General features: G+C 44.7%; 1 protein-coding gene across 1 annotated transcript in view; it reads left to right on the top strand.

Moving 5' to 3' along the window:
- The first annotated feature begins 1,763 nt into the window (after window positions 1–1,763).
- Window positions 1,764–27,973, top strand: part of Ak5 (adenylate kinase 5) — a 193,615-nt gene continuing 167,405 nt past the window's right edge. Inside the window, exons 1-5 of the mRNA XM_059266474.1 lie at window positions 1,764–1,823; window positions 10,851–11,037; window positions 14,293–14,460; window positions 15,142–15,311; window positions 15,398–15,511. Of these exons, the coding sequence (XP_059122457.1) occupies window positions 1,764–1,823; window positions 10,851–11,037; window positions 14,293–14,460; window positions 15,142–15,311; window positions 15,398–15,511 (699 nt within the window). The remainder of the gene's footprint in view (window positions 1,824–10,850; window positions 11,038–14,292; window positions 14,461–15,141; window positions 15,312–15,397; window positions 15,512–27,973) is intronic.

Below are 27,973 nucleotides of genomic sequence, written 5' to 3'. Positions count from 1 at the left end.
AATGAAAACTCGCTACATCTTTTCTCAAGCTAGCTACAGTGAGACCCTAAGAATCATGCACCACCTTAAAACAGACAAACCATAACAATGACAACAAAGGAAACAATGACCTGGAGAAGACCTACAGGAACTGACCTCTTCAGTCCTGTGCTTCAACATACACTAAGCCACTGGGCCCTAGGACTTTCCAAGGACTGTGGCCACCAGGGCCTAGGGCAGAGGTGGCTTTGGTTCCATCCCGTGTCTGTTGTCAAATAAGCTAGAGAGACATGTTAAAACATGTCCTAACAGAGGACCCCATTGTACTCAGAACTGAACAGCTGCCTCCATCAAGGCAACCACAAGACACATTGTTACGGCATGTGGCTTCACAAGTGCTCACAAACTTCATTTAATTCACAAAACTGGGCTAATTAATTTTTGAGCTCCCTCCCTCTTGTCAAACAAAGTGGCAGGCAGCCATCGCTGGGCTTCAGCAGCCGTGGCTGTGTGGTGAGAAACAGGACCAAGGAAAGATCTGTTAAGATGAACTTGAAACAGACGTTCAGACTGTGAGCTTTTGAATTTGGAGTGTTTAAAGTGTTGCTTTCCACCAGACCCCAGATGCCTATCGTCTGTAGCTTTTACTTCCTTTCTACCACATACCCTCCCGCAGAGTGGGCTCTTGCAAGCAGTTAGAGATCACATTCCCAGGAAGCTCAGAGCATCTCTCAGAGGCAGTGAAAAGACATCTTATGTGGGGAATGAGTCATCTTGGTAACTGTGGGGAGGATGGGCACACCTTGGTGGAGAGTGATCTGTAACTGGAAAAAGACTCACCATCCTTGAGGAGGCACCACCGCACCTCACTAGCCATCTCCTAACAGGAGGTTCCCTGGCCCTTGGGCCAGCGACCACATGGTCCTTAATCTGATGTCTCCTCACTTTACCCATCAAGCCCTTTCTAGTGTAAAGCAGACTCTAGCTCTCCTCTACTTCTCCCAGCAGAAGTGACTCCTTGACTACTCACTAATTCTTCTGCTAATGATTTCAGGCCTTCTACTCCAGTGTTTAAGGAAATGTGAAACTAGCTAGCCAAACTTTCCTTAAGAACTGGGTACTCCAAATGATCAATATGAAACCCCCTCCCCCTCCTTCCCCACTCCCAACTCCCTATCACTGAAGGATTATTAACTTTAAGAGTATGTGAATTCTCTGACTTGGATTTTCTCTGGGAAGAGCTCCCGGGGGACCTCAGGGTAACATGTGTGTGGGTGGTGGTGGTGGTGGTGGTGGTGGTGGTGGTGGTGGTGGTGGTGGTGGTGGTGGTGGTGTGTGTGAAGAAGTGAAAATGTATCAGGTTCCAATTGCCCGGTCCTTAGCTCCCGGGTGCCCTGGCTGTGCTGCAGGCTGGGGAGCGACTGCACCCCGCGTGTCCCCACCCCCGCGCCCGCCTGCGCAGCGTGACTGGCGGCCGCTGCAGCGGGCTCCGGAGACGCGGGCCGAGAGCGCAGAGCCGGGAGGCGGCGGCTGGTGGCGTCGGCCGCGCGGTCCTCCTCCGCGCCCCTCCCCTGGCGCTCGCGCTGCCTGCGCCCGGGAAGCCGCGGCCGCTCGCTGTTGGCCGGGGGACCAGCGCGGACGCGGGGGCGGCGGGAGCGCGGACAGCACAGCTGCCCGGGAGTCGCCAAGACCCCGGCCTGCGCGCATCCAAGTGAGGGCTGCGCCCCGCCAGCCCCAGCTCCGTAGCCTCCCCGCCTGCACCCCACGGCACGCGCCGTACAGCCATGAACACCAACGACGCCAAGGAGTACCTGGCCCGGAGGGACATTCCTCAGCTTTTCGAGGTAAGAGGCTGGGTGGCCGAAGGGTCCCCAGCGGCCACCCCGGGGCTCCGAGGGCCAGCGCCTGGCCGCACCTTCCGGTGCGGGGTACCTAGTGAAGGTGCTCGCAGAAGCTAGCGACCCCCTCGCCCCAGACAAGTCGCCTTTCCCGCAGGTTGCTAGGGTCCCTTTCAAATGTGGGCTTCGAAATCCGCATCTTGGGATCAAGTTTCCCTCTTGAAGCCGGGTTCTGGATGCAGGCTGCCCCCAGCGCATCCCTCAGAGATGGGCACCCACAGTGGACAGGGGAGTGTGGCCTGGCAGCACTCTCTGGGGCTGAGGGTCAAGCCAGGTGAGAGTACAGTCGCCCACACGGAGCCAGGACAGGAAACTGAAGGGTCCAGAGCCCTGAACACTCCAGGCGCCAAGAGTTGGGACTCTGTAAGGAAGGGGAAGCATGGACGAGGCGACTCTCCCGGGGGACAGCTTGAGGAGGAGAAGGATGAAGGATGAAGATGGAGAAGGGGACACACACACACACACACACACACACACACACACACACACACACACACAGCTGATTAAGTGCAGCACCACCTCCTGGGTTGGTGAAGCTCTGTGCCGCCAGTCAATGAACTCATGAGCGCATTTGTGGGTTCCTTGGAAGGTCGCTCCTCCTGGCTTCAGCCTTCGGCCCCAGCCCACCTACACAGACTGGGTGGGACTGGGAGCGGCCAGACAGGCGCGCCTCCTGTTGCTGGCCTCTGCTGGCGCGCAGCAGCAGCATCCGCACCGGGGGCCAGGGGATGCGGGAACACTGAAAACGTGAGAAAGGAGGCTTGAGGTATGAGCTACACAGGAACCTTGCTCAAGCCACAGCGGCCTTCCCGGAGAGAAGTCCTGCTTCCTTTTCTTTTCTCCACATTCGATTTTAAAACACCTCTAAAAACGAAGTGCTGTTGGCTGAGATTATAAAACAAAATAAAATTTAAAGAAGAATGGCACCAAGCCAGGCTTCATAGGCTGAGCCCTCCAAAACCTGGCCTCCCATTTCAAAGGAAATGATAGACTAATGTAATAAACTAAAGGCCATGCATTGTTCTTTCTCCTGTTTGTTCTGTTCAAAGAAAAGTGTATCTCTCAAGAAAATAATGTTTACAATAATCCCCTCCCCCCAAAAACTGTCTTTAACATGGGCTGCCATAATTACAGTGCTTCGAGAGTTTTTGCTTTGTTTTGTAAATATGGAAATGAAGAGCGGAAATTTTAATCATAAATGTTAAGACTGAAACCAATTTTCTTTCTACACTTCTGGAAGAATGATAGATGGTGAATCCGTAGGAAAGCCTTCTGATTGCAAAATGTGGGAACTGCTTCTCTTCTGTGGTGCCAGGCAACTTACAGAAACCTGGATGGCCTGTTCACAAAACTCTACACCATGTATGCTGATAAGCTATGGCAAGGAGTTGTTTAGCCTTCAAAGCTCTTCCTTGGCTTTTCTGCATATGAATGGGATGTCTCCAAATAGTGCACACACCCAAAAGGAAGTCAGCTGCCTACCTGAGAGGCACTCAAGCAGTGTGGGAGACTGAGTTCTGGACAGCAAAGAGCTGGAAGGAGAGAGAAGGTCCATGACTTCGTGATTCCATCTGAACAATGAGAAGAACCTGCTGTGCACAGTCCAGAGGGAAGCAAGACCTGACTGTCCATGTGACAAGCACAGACCACATACATCAAAAACCTCAGGTTTCTAAAATGGATTTTCTATGCCAGATCCACACTGTTCTAAGTATATAAAGTTTAACCAGATGGCTGCCAAAACCCCAAACAGTCACAGATAGCACACACCATTAAAGGTCAGGTAACAGATGAATGAATCTGTGTATCATTCCCCCCCCAAAAAACAAACAAACAAAACAAAACCAAGAACCCTACATATATAAGGAGACTTCTTAGATTTCTTTGAGTGGCATAGGATATCTGCTAGATTCATAGTTGAAAAGTACTTCCACTTTAAAATTAAATTAAAAAACAAAACAAACGCTTTCAGCTGGTTTTGCTGTGTTCCTAATTCTACCGAGCTTTGTAATGTCAGTATTGATCTTGGACCTTAGAGCAAAGGCTTGGCAATTAGTCTGAATGCTATCAAAAGTCCAATTAGATTCTTCACATTTTCAGAGGGTTAACGCAGAAACTAAGAAATAGCATCCACCAGTTATCGTTACCCTGGGGCAGCTGGCTACTAGAAAAAAGGACTTAATTATCTTAAATTATCAATGAAAGAGTGGATGGAGCCCAATGCCCTTCGGGAGTTGGTTTTGTTTAGGAAAGCTGGAAATGCCTGTCTTCCAGTCAGAAACACTTCCACTGCATATACTCATACAACTTAAGCTTCGGGAAAGTAAACATTAAGAGACCGGGGTTTTAAATGTTAATATTTTGGTTGGATTATAAATGAGCTACAAAGAATCTGGTGTTTTCTTTTACCCCATTTCATGTTTTTCTAAGATGTACAAGGAAGATTATCTGAGTTTACCAAGAGAAACTGTCTTGGAGTCCCGAAGCTGAGCAAGTCACTAATATCCCTGAAATATGATTTCCTGACCCCCAAAAAACAGAGGTGGTGCTCCCCACAGGACTGAGTGTCCACATGTGTGAGACACAAGGACTTTGTGTGTGATGCAGTTGGTTCTGGCCCAGAGAAGAGCAGGAGTGTGGGAAGCTAACCTGCTCACAGAAATTGGATGACACTTTCTCTGCCCCCTCAGCAGCTGAACTCATTGGATGGAGCTGCACACCCAAACCCACTCCCTTTAGGATTTCAGAAAACAAATGTACCTAGCAGGAATCGCCTGCCATTTTGGGAAAATAGAACAATACTAATTTAAAAATTAAAAGCTATGTTGGAGCTTGTCAACTTTCCCAAAGGGTGTGTGCTTTATATGTTAGTAATGTATAGGTGAATAATTTATGCTTTTTCCATGAAACATTCTAAAGGAAAATATTTTTGTGCATCAGACCAGTCCCCAGGAGTCAGCATTTCCAAAGATGTAGAATTTTTGGAAAATAGTGTGTATTAATTTCCACTAGTTACACACTTTGGGGTCCCTGCAAACACTGTGTCTGACAAGGAAACAGCCCAAAGGAGGTAAGAAGGAAACTCAGGTTCAGCCCGACTTAGTCAGTGCTGGTTCAGTCTTCTGGAGTCTGATGCCAAGTGGTATCTTTTTCCTCGTGGCAATTCTCACAGCAAAGCCTTAGGCATGGCTACATTCAAACTCCTCTGCAAGTGCATCTCTTTAGAGAAGGGCCTGTGGCCTTTGCCACACAAATGGGTTCTGTTGACAGAGACAGTGCTCAGGAGAATGGCCTAGGCAGGACAGGTTTGTAAGAAGCATAAGGATGGACTCTATCGACCGAGAAACAATGCTCAGGATTCTGGGGGATTCTGGTGAAGGCTGGCTCCATAAACTAACAACAGATCACCAGGTTATCAAACGACATCCACCCCAGCCTTCTGGGTGAACAGGGGTCAGTTTCTTCCACTGGAAAAAAAATCCTGAGCGTTTAACAGTTCTAGTTTCTCTAGTGTTATCTGTGAGCATGTGGACTGCTTGTCCTCTGCAAGACATCACCAGTTAAAATCAAATAAGACCATACTTTCCCCTCTATAATCTTAATAGATACTGTAGAGATTTATTGCATATAAATTAGCATTTTGGAAATCTCTGACATTAAAGTTCTAGATTTGTTTTTATTATTTTTAAGTGTGTGTGTCTGTGTGTGTATCTGTGTCTGTGTGTGTCTCTGTCTGTGTCTCTGTGTCTACGTGTGTGTCTGTGTCTGTGCATCTCTGTGTGTGTCTGTGTCTGTGTATCTGTGTCTGTGTATCTGTGTGTGTGTGTGTGTGCGTGTCTGTGTGTGTGTCTGTGTGTGCCTGTCTTTGTGTGTGTTTATGTGTGTGTCTGTGTATCTGTGTGTGTGTGAGTGTGTGTTTGGGTCTCTGTGTGTGTGTGTTTATGTGTGTGCCTGTCTTTGTGTGTGTTTATGTGTGTGTCTGTGTATCTGTGTGTGTATGTGTGTGTGTGTGTGTGTGTGTGTGTGTGTGTTTGGGTCTGTGTGTGTGTGTGTGTGTGTGTGTGTGTGTGTGTGTGTGTATGTTTGGGTCTGTGCACATGAGTGTAGTACTTGTGGAGGCGAAAGGTGTCAGATCCCCAGGAACTGGAATAAGCAGCTGTAAGCTACCTGATGTGTGTGCTGAGGACCAAACTTGAGTCCCCTGTAAGAGCAACAGAGACATCTTAACCACGGAGTAATCTTTACAGCCTCTTACTTCAATTTTAAATCTCACTTAGACTTGAGTTTGGAATTATCTTTTAGTTCTAATCATAAAACTCCAACATGTATATACTATATACTAGGGAAATATCAGGTGCTTGAAACTAAGAAGTGGACGGGGCCTACTCTGTCTTGATGAAATCTTATATTTTGGGAGAGTGACACATAAACCAATATTCCAATATTGGTTTATAAATGACAAGTGGGGTGTTTCTGTTGTGGCCACATTGCAAGACCCCCGAACAAGACTACCACAGAGCTGATATCCAATGCAAAACACACAGGGGTTTGTTGATAACAAGCAAGCCTGGGCTTGGTATGTGTCCAACATTCAACACAGTGGGTGGAGGAGAACAGCCCTGAGCTCTCAGGGTGAGGGGTTTTTAAAGGGAAAAACCGCAAACAGGGTGGTACAAGCCTTGGCATCATATGATTGGGTGAGGGTGTGTAACCTTTGAATTTACTGGTTGGGGGTTACAGTTATCATTTTGGGGCAGACCTGGACAAGTCCCAGGCTCTGTCCTTGAGCTGCCATGGAGGCTGGCTTTGCACATTCACATTGATCCATGCACGTAGCTCTAAGTTGATGAGGGGTCCCAGACAGTAAACAACTGGCTGAACTTTGAGCAGTCAGAGTACATGCAGAAAGGGAGCTACTTCAAGGACTACGTCTTTTGTTCATGGCCCTCCCAGAAACTGCTTGCTCGAGTCTTAGGAAACTGAAACTGAGGCCTGGTCTCTGAGAGAAGACTGAGCAGCTTGTTATGGCGTCTGTTTGGTCCTTTCATTTCATCATGAGTCCCATAGGGACATGAAAGAAAGGGTCCACAGGCCAGCCCAGGTTTTCAGAAAAGGCATTGTGATAATTATCATGATAACAACTAAAGCCCACGTTTGTTGAACATGTGTTACATGTGACGCTCTTAATAAGAACCATAAATACATTTTAAAAATTACATAAAATAAAATCCACTTCATAGCAGAGATAAGGCTTAGAAATATTAGTAAAGACAGGATAAGATGTTAGGGACTTCAATAAATAAATAATGGCAGGGACATTTCCCATGATACACTTGCTGTGACGAGAGTCTTTTGTATTTAATTGCACAGTTGCCTTGTGATTTGAAAGGCGGAGAATGCTGAGCTGAAAACTCACTGGTGCTGGGTGTGGTGGCTGAGCCTTCAATCCCAGAACTCAGGAGGCAGAAGCAGGTGGATCTCTCTATAAGTTCAAGACCAGCCTGGTCTACATAGTGAGTTCCAGGCTAGCCAAGGCTACATAGTGAGGCCCTGTTTCAAAAAACCAAAACCAAAAAAACACAACTAACTGGTCAAGAATTTAAGGGATTATCTTAAATCCTCAACCAAATCTCAATTTCAATTCAGGTTGTTTACTAAAAGAAATGAAAGAATAGAAAGAGCAATTCTGGGGTTATTGCTATACCTGGTTGTTTCACATTATACTACACAACAACAAAAACAGCATAATAAAGGCGTAGAACCAGACATGGAGACCACATATAGAACAGAGCACCTGGAAACAAACTCACGAAGCTACAGACACTGGTGTTTGACAGATGTGGCAAAAGCAAACATTGGCCTCTTTAACAAATGGTCCTGGGAAACTAGGTATCCACATGCAGAAGGAAGCTAGATATGCATCTCCCATCTTGTTAAAAAAAATTCAAAATGGATCCAAGTCCTCACATAAGGAAAGACATGGAACTTTGAAACAACTAGAGAAAAATAGGGAAGCTACATCATGATCTAGGCATAGGCAAGGGCTTTCTGGGGAAACAATCAGTAGTTCCAGAAATATGAGCAAGAACTGACAGACGGGATTACATGCAATTAATTCGCTTCTGTAAGGCAAAGGAAACAGTAGAGTGAAGATACAGCAGACAGAATGGAGAAAGAAATTGACCAGCTATACACCTCATAAGGGATTAACGTGTAGGATAAATGAAGAATCATAAAATTAAGCACCAACAAAGTAAATCATCTAATCAATAAATGGACAACAGAATTGAATAGACAGTTCACAAAAGAAATCTAAACAGCAAAAGAAAGTAAAGAGAAAAGTGGTCAACATCCTTCGTCATGAGGGAAATGCAATCTTAGCCACACTGATATTCCACCCCCCACGCCCACCCCCTCGTCAGAAAGGCAGTGGTAAAGAAATTGAGCAAGTGCTGGAGAAGATGCAGGGGATGAACCTCATATGCTTCTTGTGGGGATGTAAATTACTGTAGACACTATAGAAATCAGTATGGAGCTGGCTCAAAGTGGACTTGAAGACATAGCTCAGTTGGTAGGGTGCCTGCCTCAAATGCAGAAGACCTTAGGTTCAAGCCCAGACACTACATAAGCCAGATCCTATGTGTGGAATCCTATCACAAAGGAGGCAGAGTTGAGAGAATCAGTTGTTCAAGATTATCCTCACAGGGGGCCGGGGAAATTCTCAGAAATCCACAAGGATGACCGCACCTTGGGTTACTGGCAATGGTCGAGAGGGTGCCTGAATTGGTCTACTTTGGTGACTGGACTGTCATCATAGAGCCTTCATCCAGTGACTGATGGAAGCAGATGCAGAGATCCACTGCTGGGCACCAGGCTGAGCTCTGGGAATCCAACCAGTGATAGAGAAGAGGGATTCTGTGGGCAGGGGACATGGAGATCATGATGGGAAAACATGCAGAGATGACCAGCCACACTAGTGGAAACCCATGAACTGTGGACTAATAGCTGTGGAACCCCCATAGGACTGGACTAGGCCCTCTGGATATGGGAGACAGTTGTTTAGCTTGAGCTGTTTGGGGGGCCCCCAGGCAGGGGGATCAGGATCTGTCCTTGGTGCATGGGTGGGCTTTTTGGAGACCAGTGCCTAGGGTGTGACACCTTGCACAGCCTTGGTGCAGGGGGGAGGGGCTTGGACCTGCCTCAACTGAGTGTGCCAGGCTCTGCTGACTCCCCATGGGAGACCTTGACTTGGGAAATGTGGGGGTAGGGGGTGGATTGGAGGGAAGGCTGGGGAGTGGGAAGAGGGAATAGGGGAGGGAATCTGTGGTTGATATGTAAAGTGAGTAGAAAATTTCTTAATAAAAAAAAGATTATTCTTAACTATACAGCAAGTTCAAAGCCAGCGTAGGTTATGTGGGACTCTGTCTCAAAAGCAACAATGTTAAGAATGTAACTACCATATGACCCCAAACTACTCTTGGATACTTAAAGAAATGTAAGCATAACACACAAATGCCCACACACCCATGTTTAATGTGGCACTGTTCACCATATACAAGAAATAGATTCTGCTTAGAAAATAAACAAAAGCACCTTGGAAAGGAAAGGATTGTTTTAAACTTATACTTCAGGTAACAATCCATCATGGGGGAATCCAGGTCAATAGCTCAGGCAGAAATTGAAGCAAAAGCCATGGATGAATGCTGCTTCCTGGCCCACTCTCTGGCTTCTACTCAGCTAGCTTTTTCATACATCCCAGGCCCACCTGCCTAGGGATGGTTCTGCCCGCAGTGGGCTGTGCCCTTCCACATCAATCAGTTAGAATAGTCTCTCACTAACATGGCCTCAGGCCAATCTGATCTAGGCAATCCTCCAATCAAGACTCACTCAGATGACTCTGGACTGTGTCAAAATGACAGCTAAAGATAACGGACAGACGTTAATCAGCAGATGGATGGATAAAAAAATATGGTATAAATACACAATGGAGTTTTAACCATTTATACGGAAGAACAAAATTAACTTTCATGGAAACAGGAGATATGATCAGAACTGGAGGTCATGTTAAGTGAACTAAGCCAGACCAAAAAGACAAATACCCTAGGCCTTCGCCAATGTAAAAGTCTAGATTTAAACAAACAAATAAAGAAATGAAATGAAAACAGAAGGAACTGTTTGTGGGGAGGAAGGAGACTAAAGGGAAGAGAAGGAAGGGAGGATGACCAACATTGCACATTTGGTCTTGTGGCTACGATCTCGATAACTATACACATAAATGGCATGAAAGCAGGGTAAGAGGGGGCCAGAGACAGGGGGAGCCAAGAGAGGTGATGGGGTGCAAACATGGCCAAAATGCAATGAGACACATACAGGTACGAAAACATTGTGAAATCCATTATTTTGTATAATGAAAAAAACAAACAAAAAACCAAAGCAAAACAAAACTACAACAAAAACAAATGAAAAGGCTGAAGACAACCCAGAATTTAGAGATAAGACATAATAACATTTTAACAAAGCTGATGCTTACTGGTGGTTTTGTCAACTTGATACAAGCTAGGTCACCTAGGAAGATCGATCCTTCAGTTGAGAAAATCCCTCTGTCACCTTGGCCTGTGAGCAAGACTGTGAGGCATTTTCATCATTAGTAATTGATGTGGGAGAGCTCAGCTCACTATGGGTGATGCCACCCATGAGCAGGTGATCCCAGATTATATAAGAAATCAGGAAGAGCAAGCCATGAGGGGCAAGCTGGCTTCGTCCATGGCTTCTGCTCCAGTCCCTGCCTTCAGGTTCCTGCTTGAGTTCCGGCCTTGACTTGACTCAGTGATGGACTGTAATGTGGGAGTGTAAGCCAAATGGCCCCTTTCTTTCCCACACTTACAGTCATGATGTTTATCACAGCAACAGAAAGCTAACTAGGACATGGTGTCAAAATAGAGTTTATTTGTACTTTTTATATATATATTTCAGAGCCTTTTGAATGGCTTGATGTGTTCCAAGCCTGAAGACCCCATAGAGTACTTGGAAAGTTGTTTACAGAAAGTCAAGGAGCTAGGAGGCTGTGACAAGGTGAAGTGGGACACATTCGTCAGCCAGGAAAAGAAGACATTACCCCCGCTGAATGGAGGACAATCTCGGAGATCCTTCCTCAGAAATGGTAATGTGTGTGTGGAATGGTAGGCATCTCATGGGAGAGCAGGTCTCTTCAAAACACGCCATGCAGACTGGAGAGAGCACTTTTAATGATTGGATTTATAAGTGTTTTGGAAAAATTTCTCTTTTTCTGCTACTAATTCTAATCATCTGTGATAAGGGAGAAAACAACACACTGTCTGGCAATTTTCTGTAAATTTAATGAAAGTTTATATTACCAAATTCATTATTTTGCAGCATAAATTACATTTAAGAACCATGGCTTTATTTTTTGAAATTGCTAATAAGCTTTCTCCAAATACAAAAGTAGAATGCAGATCAAATTGGTAGTTAGTATATAATAACTCAACATTTTTTTATTAGTTAGAAAGAGTTGTTGCTCACTAATTTTGCTTCCAAGTGCAGTGCCTATATTAGTGTGTTTACACAAGTGCATGGATGGCTTATAAGGTTCATTCAATAAAGATTCACTGAGTGACTATTCAACACAATACATTTGTCATTTGGGTGAAAGACACAGAAACAAATTTGCTGACCGTGTCAGGAGCAGCTGGGAAATGAAACCTGTGTTTGTTGGAGCAAATTTATAGTTTTCCAATCTCATTCTGAAGTGTATGTTTGTCAGACATGGGTCAATCAGCCTTCTCAGCTGAAGGAAGTTGTGAGTATAATAGTATGCAAATGCAAAATTAGTTCCAATCAGGGAAAGCTAAACTAATTCTTTTCCAGTGGCCAAGACAATTATATTTTCAAATTTAAGCCATGTTCAAAAATTGTTCTACAGTGTGGTTAGAAAAAAAATGGCTCAGCAGTTAAGACTGGTTCCTCCTCTTCTAGACAACCTCGCTTCAGTTCCTAGTACTTAGGACCGACAGCTCACAATTGCCTGTATTTCTGGCTGCAAGGGATCTACTGCCCTCTTCTGGCCTCTTTAGGCCTCTGCACCCACATGTGCATACCCCACAAAGACACATACATAAATAAATAACAAAATAAATTAAAAATACTGTTTCACAGAAGTTTCAGGCATACCCAGAGTATGAAACCAATTTCATTCTCAATAAATATAAGAAGGAAACAATGCTTAGTCTGTGTGGCCTTGTCAGTCATGACCCAGTTAGATTTTGTTTGAATGTGGGAAAAAGTCATGATGTGCTAATTTTTAAGAAGTTCAGTAAGAGGAAAGTAGAAATATCACCCTCAAAGATATCTCCAAAGTGAGAAGCACTCTTCTTTTTCCACACAGGAGTCATTGTACTGCTAATTATATTTTATTAATCATTAGACAGACCTTTCTATGGACTGTGGTCAAGAAAATATTACACCTTGCTGTCCTATACCTGGAATACGTGCTAGGAAGAAAAAAAAATATTTTCTAAATTCATTTATCTCATAATTACAAATTTTTGTCTTATGAAGTAAGTATCCTTTGTGTTCTTTGTTTTTGTTTTAAATGCTGGGGAGTGGACTCAGGAGGACCTCATGCCAGGAAGAAAAGCATTTCACCTACTGAGTGGTAGCTCCACCTTCTCCTAGGTGTAAACCATAATTGGTAGAATAGGTTGTTAAATTCAACAAAATTGTTAACTGCCTCCTAAACTTAAATATTTCTAAAAATATAGTGATTCATGAATTTTTGCAAACACATTGGCAATGCTATACTAACATACAATTGTCTTGAGAAATTATTGCATAACATAAAATATTTTCATCATCTAAACAAATTACTTTCCTAAATGAAAATCCCATAAAGCAAAGGCAAATTATTGGCAAACATGTTTAAATTATTTCACTTTAAGGCAGAGCAGTTTACTATGCTCGATGACATAGCCTTCCCTCATATTTTCTAAAGACTTTAGTGGAATCAAATAGTCTAGTAAGTCAGTGGGAAAATGATTTAGTGTGTTCTACCAATACAGAATGCAAAGTTCCAACTGATGAGCATCTTGGGAGATGATGCATTGTGCTGTCCTTAGACACTTTATCAGCTATTGAAAGCCCTCATGGAAGGCCATGTAGATGCCCATCTCCCTCCCGCAGGAGTTGTTTGGTGGTTAGGGTTCTCTTTGTATCTTGGGTGAGAAAATAGCACCTGGGATGAGAAAAGAAGAAGCCGTGAGCTATATTTTAACAATGGCTGATACTATCTGTCTGCCTGTCTGGAGCTTGCCAGGTCTGTCTTCTGGACCACTGGGACGTGTGTGGTTTGTATTTCAACTCTTCATTTTAATGTGCGAGTGCCAACCGGGGTCTGCTGCCTATGTTTCATCACCTCTGTTGATTTTCTAACTTCTGACTTGCCTCTTGGAAATCATTTCTTATGACTCCAGCCCGGATGGACTTATCCATTCCTTGATCTGCTGTAGAGTTTACCAGGAAAGACTTGAACCATAGCCTTTCTGCCTGGTGGGTGTGTGGCCATCAGATTTAAGCACATATGCTCTAGAATTACATCAGAACTGAGGACACAGCTACAGCTTAGCCTCCTACTAAAATCACCCTCCACATACAGACACGCCTGGAAGTAAGGGGCAAATGCTTGCTGCCAGTGTAGATATAAATTTAAATCTTCATATTTATGTATTTACACTGTAAGTCAATGAAGGGACACCACAACCAACACAATTCTTATAAAATGAAGCATTTAATTATTTAATTGGGGGCTTGCTTACAGTTTCAGAGGATTAGTCCATTATTATCATGGCATGGAGCATGGCGGCAGACAAGCATGCATGGTGCCAAGTAGCTGAGAGCTTTACATCCTGATCCCCAGGCAGCAAACAGGGAGAGAAAGAGACACTGGGTGTGCTGTGGGCTTTTGAAATCTCTATGCCCAAGCCCAGGGCCACACCTCCTCCGACAAGGCCACACCTCCTCCGACAAGGCCACACCTCCTCCGACAAGGCCACACCTCCTCCGACAAGGCCACACCTCCTCCAACAAGGCCACACCTCCTCCGACAATCCCTCCCAAACAGTCCATCAGCTGGGGACTAAGCATGCACATATATGAGCCTATGGAGGCCTCTCATTCAAGCCACCACAACACTAAATATTGAGAATATAGAATGCAACAACATCAAAAGGTACTAATATCAGCTATCTGCCCCTTTAAGAAAAAAGTTTGCTGACCACTAAGGAAGCCTTCCTTCTTCCAGAGACTGGCTAATTTATACAACTTCTGGTCTAGTTGGTCAACTGTGAAAAGTGTTTCACTATGCCCTTTTTTCCCTTTTCATAATTATCTCACTCTCTTGCAGTAATGCCTGAAAACTCAAACTTTCCTTATCGACGATATGACCGGCTCCCTCCCATCCACCAGTTCTCCATAGAAAGTGACACGGACCTGTCTGAGACCGCAGAGCTGATAGAAGAGTATGAGGTTTTTGACCCAACGAGACCTCGACCCAAAGTCATCCTCGTCATAGGTATGACAGCAAGCGGTGAGGTTCTCTACTATTGCTAATTTCACAGGCTTCTATTTCAGAAATAACAGTTAGGTGGCCTATCTGCAAATATGACAACCAACCAGAAACAGAAGTTCAGGGGGCAGTAAATGGAAATATTTTAGAACAATTTTCACTAAAGCAGAATTACAATTCTATTTAACACCTAATTCACATTCTTAGATTTCCATTACAACATCACAGTCATTCTCTATAATGAATTGAAAATAATCCCTTCAAGATTTATGAATCTGTGGTTTCTTCATTTAATCTTTAATGTAGATAGTCAATTAGGTGCTTTCTTTAAACACGGGGATTTTTTCCTCTTTAATTGACAAATCAAAATTTTATTCCCTAGTAGCCACAGAAGGAAAAGAAATAATAATATATTGGAAGTATTTATATGAGTGCAAGCTAGTACCTATAGTAAAGTAAGTTTCCACTTACTGACAAGCAGATGTAGGAGCACAGTGCTTTATGCCACCAGCAACTTCTGATTATTATGCAAAAAGCAAAGATAAAAGCACTGTAATCCCGTGTTGAATGCTGAAATATGAGCCTGATTCTGTTTCATAGGGAATAGATACAAATGTGCTTTAGTAGTTGTCATGAAAGAAATGTCTCTCTGTGCAAGGTCACAGGCTTTCCTGTTTCGAATCCCAGGTGGTCCAGGAAGCGGAAAGGGCACTCAGAGTTTGAAAATTGCAGAGCGATACGGATTCCAGTACATTTCAGTGGGAGAATTATTGAGGAAGAAAATCCACAGTGCCAGCAGCAACAGAAAATGGAGTCTGATCGCCAAGATAATTACCAACGGGGAGCTGGCCCCACAGGTACTACTGCATGATTGTTTATTATTGTGCAAAAAATACTTGTCCCTACCTGAAGTACACCGTAGGTTTTCATCTTTGTGTTAAAGGAGACAACGATTACCGAGATAAAACAAAAACTGATGCAAATACCTGATGAAGAAGGCATTGTTATTGATGGGTTCCCACGAGATGTTGCCCAGGCTCTATCTTTTGAGGACCAGGTAGGAACATGTCTTAGTATTGTACTAGCCTCTCTCTTCTCTCTTCTGTCTGCTCTCTTTTCTATCTATCTATCTATCTATCTATCTATCTATCTATCTATCTATCTATCTATATCTATCTATATCTATCTATCTATCTATCTATCTATCTATCTATCTATCTATCTATCTATCTCTCGGTCTGTGCGAGTGTGTTCATGCTCGTGTGCACACACGTTTCTGGGAATAGAACCAAGGATGCTGCATATGTTAGGCAAGCATTCTACCACTGAGTGATAGCCTAGCCTTATTGTTATTAATTGATTTAAAAATAATTTTTTATGTCCTACTTTTTACTTAAATTTTTGAGATTAAATAACAACAAAGACAAATAATGATTTCTTGACAGCGTTTCTGAATTCTGGCCTGAAACAGGCAAACCCATCAATGTGTGTTGGCAAAAGGTTTTTTTCCTTGGCAAATGTTTAAAAATTGAAGGCAGCATCTGCCAAGAAGAAAAATGAGAACTGATAATAGAATTCATTAATTTTACTTCAAAGTGTAGATCTTTATAAACTTTATTCAAAACACTTTTTTCTAAGATGCCTTTATGTTTAATTTCTTTAAAATAAGTCTCAGTTAGTAATGTCCAGAGATGGGCCTGGGGTCGCCCTACACTACCATCCTTGCAAGCTGAGGAAGGCTTTTCCATTGGGTCAAAAAATGCTGGCCTTCCAGTGTTGAGATGAGGTTCAGCTGCCAAAATATATCCAAATGGAGTAGATTGTGCATTCTCCACGACTACTGTATCCATCCTAAACAAATACAAAAATTGAAATATAGTGTCTATTAAATCCTTAAAAAGATCCATAACTCAGGGTGGCATCTTTGTAGCTCAGAATCCTGAAACTCTTCTGGAATATACAGTGCACTTAGGGCAGAGTGAGGGGAGGGGGGACAGACAGAGATGGCTCCCTCACATACTGGGGGCGGTGGGGTGGTGGCGGCATGTACAGGTCTCCTAGAAACTATCCAGTCTCCGTGCTCACTCATGGAACCCCAGCCAGCAGATCCTTTCAGAATGGTCCGCAGTCACGTGCACTTACTGTTCTCCACCACACTTCTGAGGCTAGAGGGAGTCCAGTATCTTTTCTTTGCAAGCTTACATCCTGCATCCTGCATCCTCAGCCACCTGAAGTTGATGCTGCAGCTGATGCTACCGGAGTTCAGTGGGTGCAGAGGCAAAACTGAAGGTTGATATGAAATGTCAGAGTCGGCCCCATCCTGTTCCTCTCACACTGTGTAGATGGAAGCTGCCACGGGATCTTTTTCTCTTTTTCAGTTCTGACATCAGATATGCAAGGGTTTCCACATCAGTTCTCCATCACTAGCTGGGCATCCAAGAATTTAACTCTACTGAGATATTCAGCATCCATGGTTAGTAGAGTCCCCACAGACTGTTCCCATCTAAGATGCCTGCTCAGATCCCAGCAATTCCCTGTACTTCTGAGAGAAATGACTAAAAGAAAAAACGGGGGTTCCCACACTGCCCCCATAAGTTTTATAGTTTACAGGAATGACTGGCAGAACCAGGAAAATGTGTGGCTTACATATTGGTGTATTATAAAGGACACAACGTATGAACAGTCATAGGCACAGGGCAAGGACTACTGGGAGAGAGCAGAGCTTCCTAGTGTGTGCACCAACTCCTCGAGTCCCCGAGACTCCAAGGTCATTTTAATGGCCTTGTCCCCAGCTTCCCTCTCCCCACTGGTCCCAGAGGGTAGGGCTGAAAGCTGCCACCACTCTAGTCCCGAGTCTACCCAGGGCCTTTCCCATGATCACCCCATCAGTACAGACACATGGCCTTCTGAGTGCTGGTTAGGAAGAACCAGAGACTCAAGAAATTCCAAAGGCTTTAGAGTTCTGTGCCGGGAACAAAGATTATGTGTTTTTAAAGCTGTACCTTATGTTTTTCTTTATATCTTTAAAGCTTGATTTCTTTAATTCAGCTCATCTTAGTGGAAATACACACACACACACACACACACAAACACAGAGAGACACAGAGAGAGAGACAGAGAGAGAGAGAGAGAAAGCCATTTCCTCCATTCTTCACACCACAGAGCCAAAGTATAAGATGGGCTAAATTTCTGATGCCAGCCATGTGTGTGCCAGCCATGTGTGTGCCAGCCATGTGTGTGCCAGCCATGTGTGTGCCAGCCGTGTGTGTGCCAGCCATGTGTGTGCCAGCCATGTGTGTACCAGCACAGCCATTTTGATAAAACACCCAACACCTGCCAGGTTCATAGAACAAAGAGGTGTCATTTGTTCTCTTCCCCGTGAGTAAACACTAACACTGCAGATAGGTCGGCGGTTTCCCTCAGGGACCACGGTTCCCCTCAGTTGCTGTCTCCGTCCAGGACGAAATGAGGGTCGTCATCACCTACAAGTTCTGACTGGCCTGTTGGGAAGGGACTGTGAAGATCTGAAGTCCCAGGTCAAAAATCACTTGCACACTTGTGCAGTTGACACCAGCACTGTGCACACTGGTGTGTTGACACCAGCACTGTGCACACTGGTGTAGTTGACACCAGCACTGTGCACACTGGTGTGTTGACACTCGACACCTGTGCTCACCAGTGTTGTTGAGAATTTGCCAGGCTGTCTTGGTGGAGAAGACTGGGAAATGTTGTCCACTGGGCAGACAACTTCATGGCTGTGGAAACTCGGCAGCTTATGCAAATTTGCCTCTCAGGCCAAGCAGATGCGGGCCTGCTTCCTTCCTCCCACACACAGCATGCAGTCACTCAGCTTGGCGTGCACCCGGAGCGTGATCATGTCGCACCGAAGCCTGGAGTGTGATCTCGTTATCCCAAAGCTCAGCACCTTGGGTGCACGTGGAGTTCCCTTCACTAGCTCCAGCTCTGACTCCTCATACTTGGCTAACTCCAACTTAAATCAACTTCTCTTCCTCCCCAACACTAACAAACTGGAGGCCCAGGACCGGGCCAGGTAAAACCAAGCCTCCTTTAGCAGGGGAGGAGCTGGGAGATGTGGCACTGAAGTTGTGGACTCAGCTGCACCGGGTAAGAGCTCTGCAGGGGGGTTGCAGGGCTCCTTGCCCAGCCTGGAGGGGTTTCCAGGCCGAGCATTCCCATCTGCTGAGCCTGTTCTAGTGTAATCGCTGTCCTGCACTTGGGCTCTCTGGGTCCTTCCCTGTTTCATACCAGAGAGGGTGGGAGCAGGCTGTGTTTGCCTTGGGGAGTTAGTTTTCTCACTGAAACGACTTTATTGATGTGTAGACATGGGTCTGCTCATGTTTTCTCATGCAGTTATTTTGTTTGTTATATTTCCAACACTGTGGTTTCTATGGGAGAAATCTAAATTATGTCCTGATCATGGAAGGACATTCCCGTCTTGCTATCATTTGAATGTGGGTAATGTCCTCCACAGATCTACATAAAATACCTGGTCCCCAGGATGGAGGTACTGGGACGTTCTGCAAAACTTGGGAGGTGGGGCTTTATGGAAGATCCTCAAGTCCTTGGGGCCAAGGTCCCATAAAGGATGGTAAGACCCCTCCTGTCCCTTCTCTTCCTGGGTGGGATGTGGCACTCATTCTGACATGTGCTCCCATGAGGATATGCCACCGTGCCATAGGCCAACACCAGTGCAGCCACTCAATCTTAGACTTCAACTTCCAGACATGAGCCAAATTACACCTTTCTACTTGGGACTTAGCCTGTCTGTCAGGTAATCCCTTACAGTGATGCAAAGCTGGTGAGTATACTTCACTTTCTTTTTTAAGTTGACTAGTCTCTATGTTTAACTATTTATAAGTTTAGTATCAATCTTGGTTTTAATTTCAAATATATATTTTGTATAGATGGGGTGTAGATTAATTTTCAGAAAGGTCATGCCTTTCCATGAATCCTAGTATCATTTCTGTTAGTGTGGTAGAATACTCCAACAAAAAGCAGCTTAGGGGAGAAGGGGCCTATTCAGCCCACAGTTTCAGGTCTGAGTCCATCATTTTGAGGAAGTCAGGGCAGACTTGACTAACTAACTCATGTAGTTAGCACATCTGTGTGCAAAGACAGAATGGTTGCACATGCCCACTCCATCGGCTACGTCTGTTTTGCTGTTGCTTTCACTTCTATACAGTCCAAAGCCTAGCCCATGAAATGGTGCTGTCCATATTCAGGTGGATCTTCCCCTATCAATTAAGCCAGTTAAGAAAAATCCTTTGTAAGCATGCCCACAGACCCCATGATCAACCAGTCCCTCACTGAGAGCATCTTCCCAGGGGATTCTGGACAGTGTCAGGCTGACAAAACTGAGCACCACACATAACCATGGCCCTGTTGCTGATGTGATAGCCTACTTTGTTGTTGTTAAAGTAAAACGTCTACTTTTCCATGTAAAAACCCTGCTGCTTTTGTTGCTATTTCTTTGCAGCTGATAGCATTATGGACAAATTGCCTGTTTTGTAACCTATTCTTCTCTGTTTGGCTGACCTTGATGGAATTACTGTGTGTTTGTGGTTTGTCTCCTTCCCTTCTGCGCCCTTTGAGGCAGAGTTGATTCATTCACTCTGAAGAACTGCTTCCTTCTCCCTCTTTCGGGACCCTCACACCTGTCTCCTGAACTCATTACACCCTATTACTACAGAGGGGTCTATTAGACACAGGATGCTTTGGAGTGGAAAAGAAACACTAGAGTTTGGGATATCACACAAAGGGACAATTCAAACAACTACATAGGACGCGATTTTGAATCATTTCTCAGACCTTCATGTGAACCAGTGGGTTGGTCCTGAAGTCAGTGGAGATGGTGAGCACTGACTCTGCTGGTCTGTAGACTCCTGATTAATTTATTGTCTCCCGAGGCCTCCATGTTCTCCTTTGGAGAGTGAAGATGGCAAAGCCTCACAAGACTGCTGTGAGAGTGACTGAGTCAGTCCTCCAGCTGCCTGCCCAGTTGTGCCTCGTAAGCAAGTGCTTCACCAGAGGACGCGATGATTACTAATGGGCCGTACTGAAAAAAACAAAAAACAACAACACTGATTTGTACCAGGGAAGGCCAGTTCTTCCCTCCTGCCGTCAGGGGCTGTGAAGGCAAAGACTCCATTCCTTCTGCAGTGTATTTTTGAAGCCGACTGATTAAACCCGCAGCGACCACCTTGAGATGCTAAGGCGGCCCACAACAGCTCTGCTTTAGCTTGCCTTCTGAGTTTGGCCATAAGCCTTTGTTCGAAGGTTTTTGTACTTCTGAGAATGGCTGGAACGTACTCCAGAGCTCTGGCAGCTGGAGTCCAGGGACATTCAACACTGCTGGGCAGGAAACATTTGGAAGCCCACTAATTAGCACATCCTGCTTCCATCCTCCTCCTCTTCCTGCTCCAGAAGAAGAAGGAGGAGGAGGAGGAGGAGGAGGAGGAGGAGGAGGAGGAGGAGGAGGAGGAGGAGGAGGAAAAAGAATAACTGATTAGTTGAAACTAACCCAGGGGTGAGAACAACCCAGAGTTCCGAAATGAGCCATGGAAAAGCTGCTTCTAGGACAGCGGGTGCCGATCTCCGGGCACACGTGACGTCATGCTGTTGTAGGCCTCTGACCACTGAGCTCTTCAGAGCTGTGAAGTTGTAGAATCACTGCCCTGTCAGTGTAGGCTTCCTTCACCTAGTCCCTGCAGCAGTGTGAGCCACCCACACAGCCATGGATGTAAACAACCACACACTTAAGGCACTCTCAGACACCTTTACAAAACAAAACCCCTCATTCTATATACTGTCTGTGTTGGGATAGGTGGTGGATTGGTGAAGGAATTCACCCATTATCCCAGTGTAGAAAAAAGGCCAAGTTTATTTAGTACATGCAGGCAGCAAAAGACATGGAGGTAACAAAAGAGCCACCTGTCACCACAGTGAGCCGTGCGGGTCTCCGTGCTGGAGGACTCCTCATTCCATCAGGTCAAACCACTGTGTATGCAATGTCCCAGCCTGCTACTCCCGCCATGTAAATGAGGAGACTCCAAACAGATCAGTGACTGGTCCTGGACAATGAGGGTGAGCCCGTTCGTGTGTTCTGTATCACTCATACCACGTGAATGGAAGCCATTCTGTTACTTGGCTGTGGCTGATTTTGCTTGGCCTTGCCTTCTGCTATTTGACCATGTGGACAGAACACAGCTATGGTTTTGTTTAGGGATGTCTTCTGGACCACATTTTCATGGAGGACCTGTTCGCTTTCTGGTCTCTCAGTCTTGGTCTTCCCTCCAAATGCTTGTCCCACCCATGATAAAGCTACAAATCCAGTCTTGGGTGTTGATCAGGAGAGTTTTCTTTATTGGTTTATTTGAAATAAACAGGGGTGGCACTCTGCTTCGACCTCCCTAGGAAGGGTTCTGCCATGTACTGTGAAAAGAGAACCATATTTAGGGTCAGTCTTAGTAGAAGGGCCACGTTGCTTGGTCTAGGAGCTCAAGGGAAGTGTGACATGGTGATAAGGAGGTTGAAGGCTTTGTCTAAATGTCATCTCAGTCAGAACTATTGAAGTGAGGAGAAAGAAATTTGACAGTAGTATTGAAAATATAGGGTATATTCTCCTGAACAAGTGTGATATAAGCAAGGATGGCTACCAAGGTCATGCCCCCATCCAGTTTGGGAGGCAGAGATGTATGCTGGGCCCACACAGAAAGGTTGAACTGTAGAACGCTTTTTCCAGTGGCATCCAGAGGATGGAGGCCATGGCTGCGCTTCAGAATATATAGAACCATTTGGAATTGAATCTGTTTAATTTTGGAAGAAATAGATTTGATTAGCCATTGAGAGAGGCAAGGGCCATAAACAGAGAGAAAGGGGAAGGAATCCTATTGGATGGGTAAGTGGAGCCAGCCATGAATACACTCATCTAAATGATGATTAGAAAACGGGCAGTGAGAAAAAAGACAGAGAGCAGCAGGCATGGCCAGAAGGGATTTTACCCTCAAAGGAGACTGCGGGACGGCAGAAGCATGGGATGCGTGGGAGAGAGAATTGGTATTTTCAGAAGCGTTCGTGAAGTGGAAGAGAGTCAAGTGGAGACACCAATCTAGACAGGGACAGTTAGGGTGTGCCGATTTCCTGGTGACTTCTGGGAGTCCTCTGTGGTCTGAGGCACACTGAAGGGGTTAGAAGATATGTTCTGAAGACTGGGGTCGAGCCTGAGGATGGGTGTGACAGAGCTGTGGTGGAGACTTTTTTTTTCCAGTAGCAATGCAGGGGATATTATTTAATTTACTTAGAGTCAGAAAAATTTGTTTTGACTAAAGAATAAAGTTCCTTAAAGGAATTTGTGGTAGTTAAGACAGTGTTTCTCTGGGATAGCACAGGTCTTATCTTTATAAGACTGCCATTCAGGTCACGCCCTGTGAGGAAAATCCCAAGAGCAGAAGCCACAGTGGCGGGTCACAAGTTTATAGATGAACTTACCTGCAATGGGCCTTAGGTTCTCCCTTTAAAGAAAAGAGTAAATCTTTGATAGGTTTATCGTTCCAGTGTGGCTCTCTTATTCCTCATCTTGAGGAAAACGGATTTTATATCAGACAGGTAAACCACGTTAGTAATTTTCTGGTGTTTGACTAAATTGGAGTGTTTGATAAGACCCACTAGGTCCCTTCTAAACAGGCTGAAGCTGAGTACCTGGATAATGGATTCTGTATGCCTTCAGGAACATGAGTTTCTCCAGCTGAACCGGTTAGGATAACAACTGTGGTCAGGGATGCTAAAATTTTGTTTTGAAATACTACTAATTAGTATTTGCCCTAGTTATACTTCATGGATGAGCCACCATGTAGGTGGCCAAGATTCACCTTTTGAAAGGTTGGTTAGAGCTCTGCGCAGGGAAGGTGGGCTAGTTAAGAAGGACCTATTGGCTCCTTCAGTTTCTGCTTCAACAGCTGAATGCCCTGCTGGGATGGTTAACAGCTCTCCGTGGAGTTGCCCCATCCAGAGACCCTCGGTTACTAGGGAAGAGGATTTCCACTAAAACGCCTTTTAAAGAAAGAAGCCAGGTCCCTCATTCCCAAGGACTGGATATGTCCACAGGAGCAGGGAGGCCTTTGGATTTCACTAGAAAGTTTTCTGTATGGAAATTGTGGCCTCTGAGCTTCCCAGTCCTCTATGGATAGAGATAGATTGATAGATAGATAGATAGATAGATAGATAGATAGATAGATAGATAGATAGAGAGATAGAGAGATAGTGAGATAGAGATAGAGAGATAGATAGATAGAGATTGGTAGATTGATAGACAATGAATCTCAGAAAAAACTGAGTCACTTGCCCCTCAAGGTAATAAGTGTGAGCAGGAGCCAGGAGGCCTTTGGATACAACAATAGGGGTCCTAAATAAGGATAAATGGAAGATGGGAGGCGAAATTCTCATTGCCTGTACCAGCCACTTGTGTGTGTGTGTGTGTGTGTGTGTGTGTGTGTGTGTGTGTGTGTGTGTGTGTGTTTGGATGGGTTGGTGAAAGAATTTGACCTTTATATCAGAGTGGGAAAGAGAACACATTTATCTAGTTAAATAAACGTGTGGGCATGGCAGTAACAGAAAAGCCACCTGCATGTTACAATGGGCTGCAACTTCTCTATTTGGAGAAATTCTCATTTGTTAGGTGAGCTACTGTGCATATGATTTCAATTTCTTATCATGCAATTCCTTTTGTGCAAATTAGGCAGCTCAGAGGAATCGGGTTATGGCTCATTTTGTTTGGCTGTGCTGTTCTGTGTACTGTTATGTTTGTTTTGGTTTTTCAGGCGTGGTCTCACTATATGGCCCAGGCTGGCCTTGAACTCTTGATCCTACTTACTCAGCCTCCTGAGTGCTTAGACCATAGGCTTGTGCCACCATGCTTGGCTATATTTGTATTCTTGTTTTGGCCCAAGCGAAGTATTTCTAGACTATGATTTTAATTTAGTGTATATTGTGTGTCTTTAAGTTATCGTATCACTCCCTAGGCAGATGTCTTTATTGCAGTCTACAGATAAAGAAACTGAGATTCAGAAAGTTAAGTGACCGCCCCCTCACCCACTGTCAGCAGGGACATGGATGGCATTCCAATCTTGGTATAGACATGAATTGGAGACCACTAGCTTTTCCTACCCTAGAGATTATGAACAGGCAGTCTTCAGGCTGAGTGTGGGCTGCAAACAACATTTTAAAAAATTGTGTGCCAAATTTTAAAATTGGAAGATTAGAAAATAGAAAGCAGTTTTCTGGAGAGTTGGTGGCTCCAGTACACACTCCTGAAACTCAGTGGTGACAGTTGGTGGCTAGACAAGGTGGTGCTCTTCAGTTCGTGACTGTCCCCAGCCCAGCGTAGCCCTACCTCTCTGTCACCAGTCTGGCCCTTATAAAGCCTTCAAATCCACATCCCACGGCTCCACTCAGCCTCCCCTGGTCTTAGCTGGGACCTCTGCCAGCAGAGCCCAGTCCAGGGGCTGCTCGCCACTCCCATGACTCCATGACTCCACGTTGTCCTGAATGTCAGATGCTCTTCCTTCCTTCTCAAGATAGCCTGTGCTCCTAACAACGATGACCCTGCAGAGAGCCCTCTCCACTAGGCTTCTCCCAGAAGTGTTCTAAAAACTCAGCTTCTTGGGAACTGGAGTCCTGGCCTCTCTGCTGCAGATCTGCGAAGCACTGAAGGACAGGGCTTGCTGTTTGCTTGATTGGTATGGGAAAGGGAAAAAAATCATTAGTAACAATGACAGACAGGTCATATTGAATACACATGGAAAAATTTACTGTGCACCAGACACTGTTCTGAAACCATCTACATTCCTACACAAATATATGTTGGTTCTGCAAATAATGTGAAGATATTTTTACATGTGAAAAATGGATAATCTACAAGTGGATCTGTGCACTTCTGAGAGGCAGGTGTAGTTTGAGCCCAGGTGGTGTGGGGGTAAGTCCTGAGCATTTGGTCTCATTACCACCCATGTTTCAAGAAACATAGTCTGTGGTATTCCCTATGTACAATGTCACAATATTACCTTTGTGTCCTAGTTGCTTAAAATTGCCATGAGGAACACCACTGCCAAAGGCAGCTTGGGGAAGGAAGGGTTTATTTCCATGTCTAGGTTATATCATGAAGAGAAGTCAAGGCATAGGCTCAGACCTGGAACTTGGAGGCAAGAACTGAAGCACAGGCCATGGAATAAAGGTACACACTGAATTCTTTCCAGTCTCAAACCCAACTACCTTTTTATTATTTAAACATTTTACATACCAACCACAGTTCCCCCTCCCTCCTCTTCTCCTGCTGCCTCCCACCTCACCCCCATATCCACTCTTCAGAGAGGGTAATGCCAGAGTCAACAAAGTCTGGCATACTAAGTTGAGGCAGGATCAAGCCCCCTCTTCCTCCCACCCCTCCATCAAGGCTGAATAAGGTATCCCACCATAGGGAATGGGCTCCAAAAAGCCAATTCATGAACCTGGGATAACACCTGGTCCCACTGCCAGGGCCTCCACACACAGATCAAGCCACACAACTGTTATCCACATTCAGAGGGCCTAGTTTGGTCCCATGCAGGTTCCCCAGCTGACAGGCCAGTGTCCATGAGCTCCTACTAGCTCAGGTCAGCTGTCTCTGTGGTTTTCCCCATCATGATCGTGACCACACTTGCTCCTATAATCCCTCCCCCTTCTCTTCAACTGTTCTCCAAGAGCTCAGCACAGTGCTTGGCTGTGGGTCTCTGCATCTGCTTCCATCAGTTACTGGATATAGGTTCCATGATGAAAATCAGGGTAGCCACCAATCTGAGTACAGAGGAAGGTCAGCTCAGGAACCTTTTCCACTATTGCTAGGAGTCTTAGCTGGGGTCATCCTTGTGAATTCCTGGGAATTTCCCTAGCACCAGGTTTCTCCCTAACCCCATAATGGCTCCCTCTATCAAGATAACTCTTTCATTGCTTTCCCTCTCCATCCCTCCCATGCTCCCATCCCCCATCCCCTCCCTTCTACCCCTCCACCCCAGTTTACTCAGGAGATCTTAACTACTTCCCCTTCCTGGGGCAATCCATGTGTGACCCTCTTAGGGTCCTCTTCTTTATCTAGCTTCTCTGGGGTTGTAGATTGTAGCCTGGTTATCCTTTGCTTTGCATCTAATACCCAATTATGAGTGAGTACATACTGTGTTTGTCTTTCTGGGTCTGGGTTACCTCAGTCAGTATGATTTTTTTCTAGTTCCATCCATTTGCCTACAAATTTCATGATGTCATTGTTTTTCACAGCTGAGTAGTACTCCATTGTGTATATGTACCACATTTTCTTAATCCATTCTTCAGTTGAGGGGTATCTAGGTTGCTTCCAGGTTCTGGCTATTATGAATAACACTACTATGAACATAGTTGAGCAAGTGTCCTTGTGGTATGCTTGAGCATCTTTTAGGTACATGCTCAACAGTGATATTGCTGGATCTTGAGGTAGATTGATTCCCAATTTTCTGAGAAGTCACCATACTGATTTCCAAAGTGGCTGTATAAGTTTGCATTCCTACCAACAGTGGAGGAGTGTTCCCCTTGCTCCACATCCTCTCCAGCATAAGCTGTCTTCAGTGTTTTTGATCTTAGCCATTCTGACAGGTGTAAGATGGTATCTCAGAATTATTTTGATGTGCATTTCCTTGATGGCTAGGGATGCTGAACAATTCCTTAAATGTCTTTCAGCCATTTAAGATTCTTCTGTTGAGAATTCTCTGTTTAGATTTCTTCCCCATTTTTAATTGGATTATTTGGTATTTTGATGTCTAGTTTCTTGAATTCTTTATATATTTTGGATATCAGCTCTCTGTCAGATGTGGGGTTGCTGAAGATCTTTTCCCATTCTGTAGGCTGCCATTTTGTCTTATTTACTGTGTCCTTTGCCTTACAGAAGCTTCTCAGTTTCAGGAGGTCCCATTTATTAATTGTTGCTCTCAGTGTCTGTGCTACTGGTATTATATTTAGGAAGTGGTCTCCTGTGCCAATGCATTCAAGGCTACTTCCTACTTTCTCTTCTATCAGGTTCAGAGTAACTGGATTTATGTTGAGGTCTTTGATCCACCTGGACTTGAGTTTTGTGCATGGCAATAGATATGGATCTGTTTTCTACATGTCAACATCCAGTTATGCCAGCACCATTTGTTGAAAATGCTTTCTTTTTTCCTATTGTGCAGTTTTGGTTTCTTTGTCAAAAATAAGATGTTCATAGGTGTTCGGATTAATGTCTTCATTCGATTCCATTGATCCACTTGTCTGTTTTTATGCCACTATCAGGCTGTTTTTATTATTATTATAGCTCTATAGCAGAGCTTGAAGTCTGGGATTGTGATGCCTCCAGAGGTTGCTTTATTGTACAGGATTGCTTTAGCTATCCTGGGTTTTTTGTTTTTCCATATGAAGTTGAGTATTGTTCTTTCAAGGTCTGTGAAGAATTGTGTTGGGATTTTGA

Source organism: Peromyscus eremicus, chromosome 6 (assembly GCF_949786415.1).
Source record: "Peromyscus eremicus chromosome 6, PerEre_H2_v1, whole genome shotgun sequence".
Taxonomy (NCBI): domain Eukaryota; kingdom Metazoa; phylum Chordata; class Mammalia; order Rodentia; family Cricetidae; genus Peromyscus; species Peromyscus eremicus.
The sequence above is the reverse complement of the archived record's forward strand: the minus strand, read 5'-3'. Positions and strand labels throughout refer to the sequence as shown.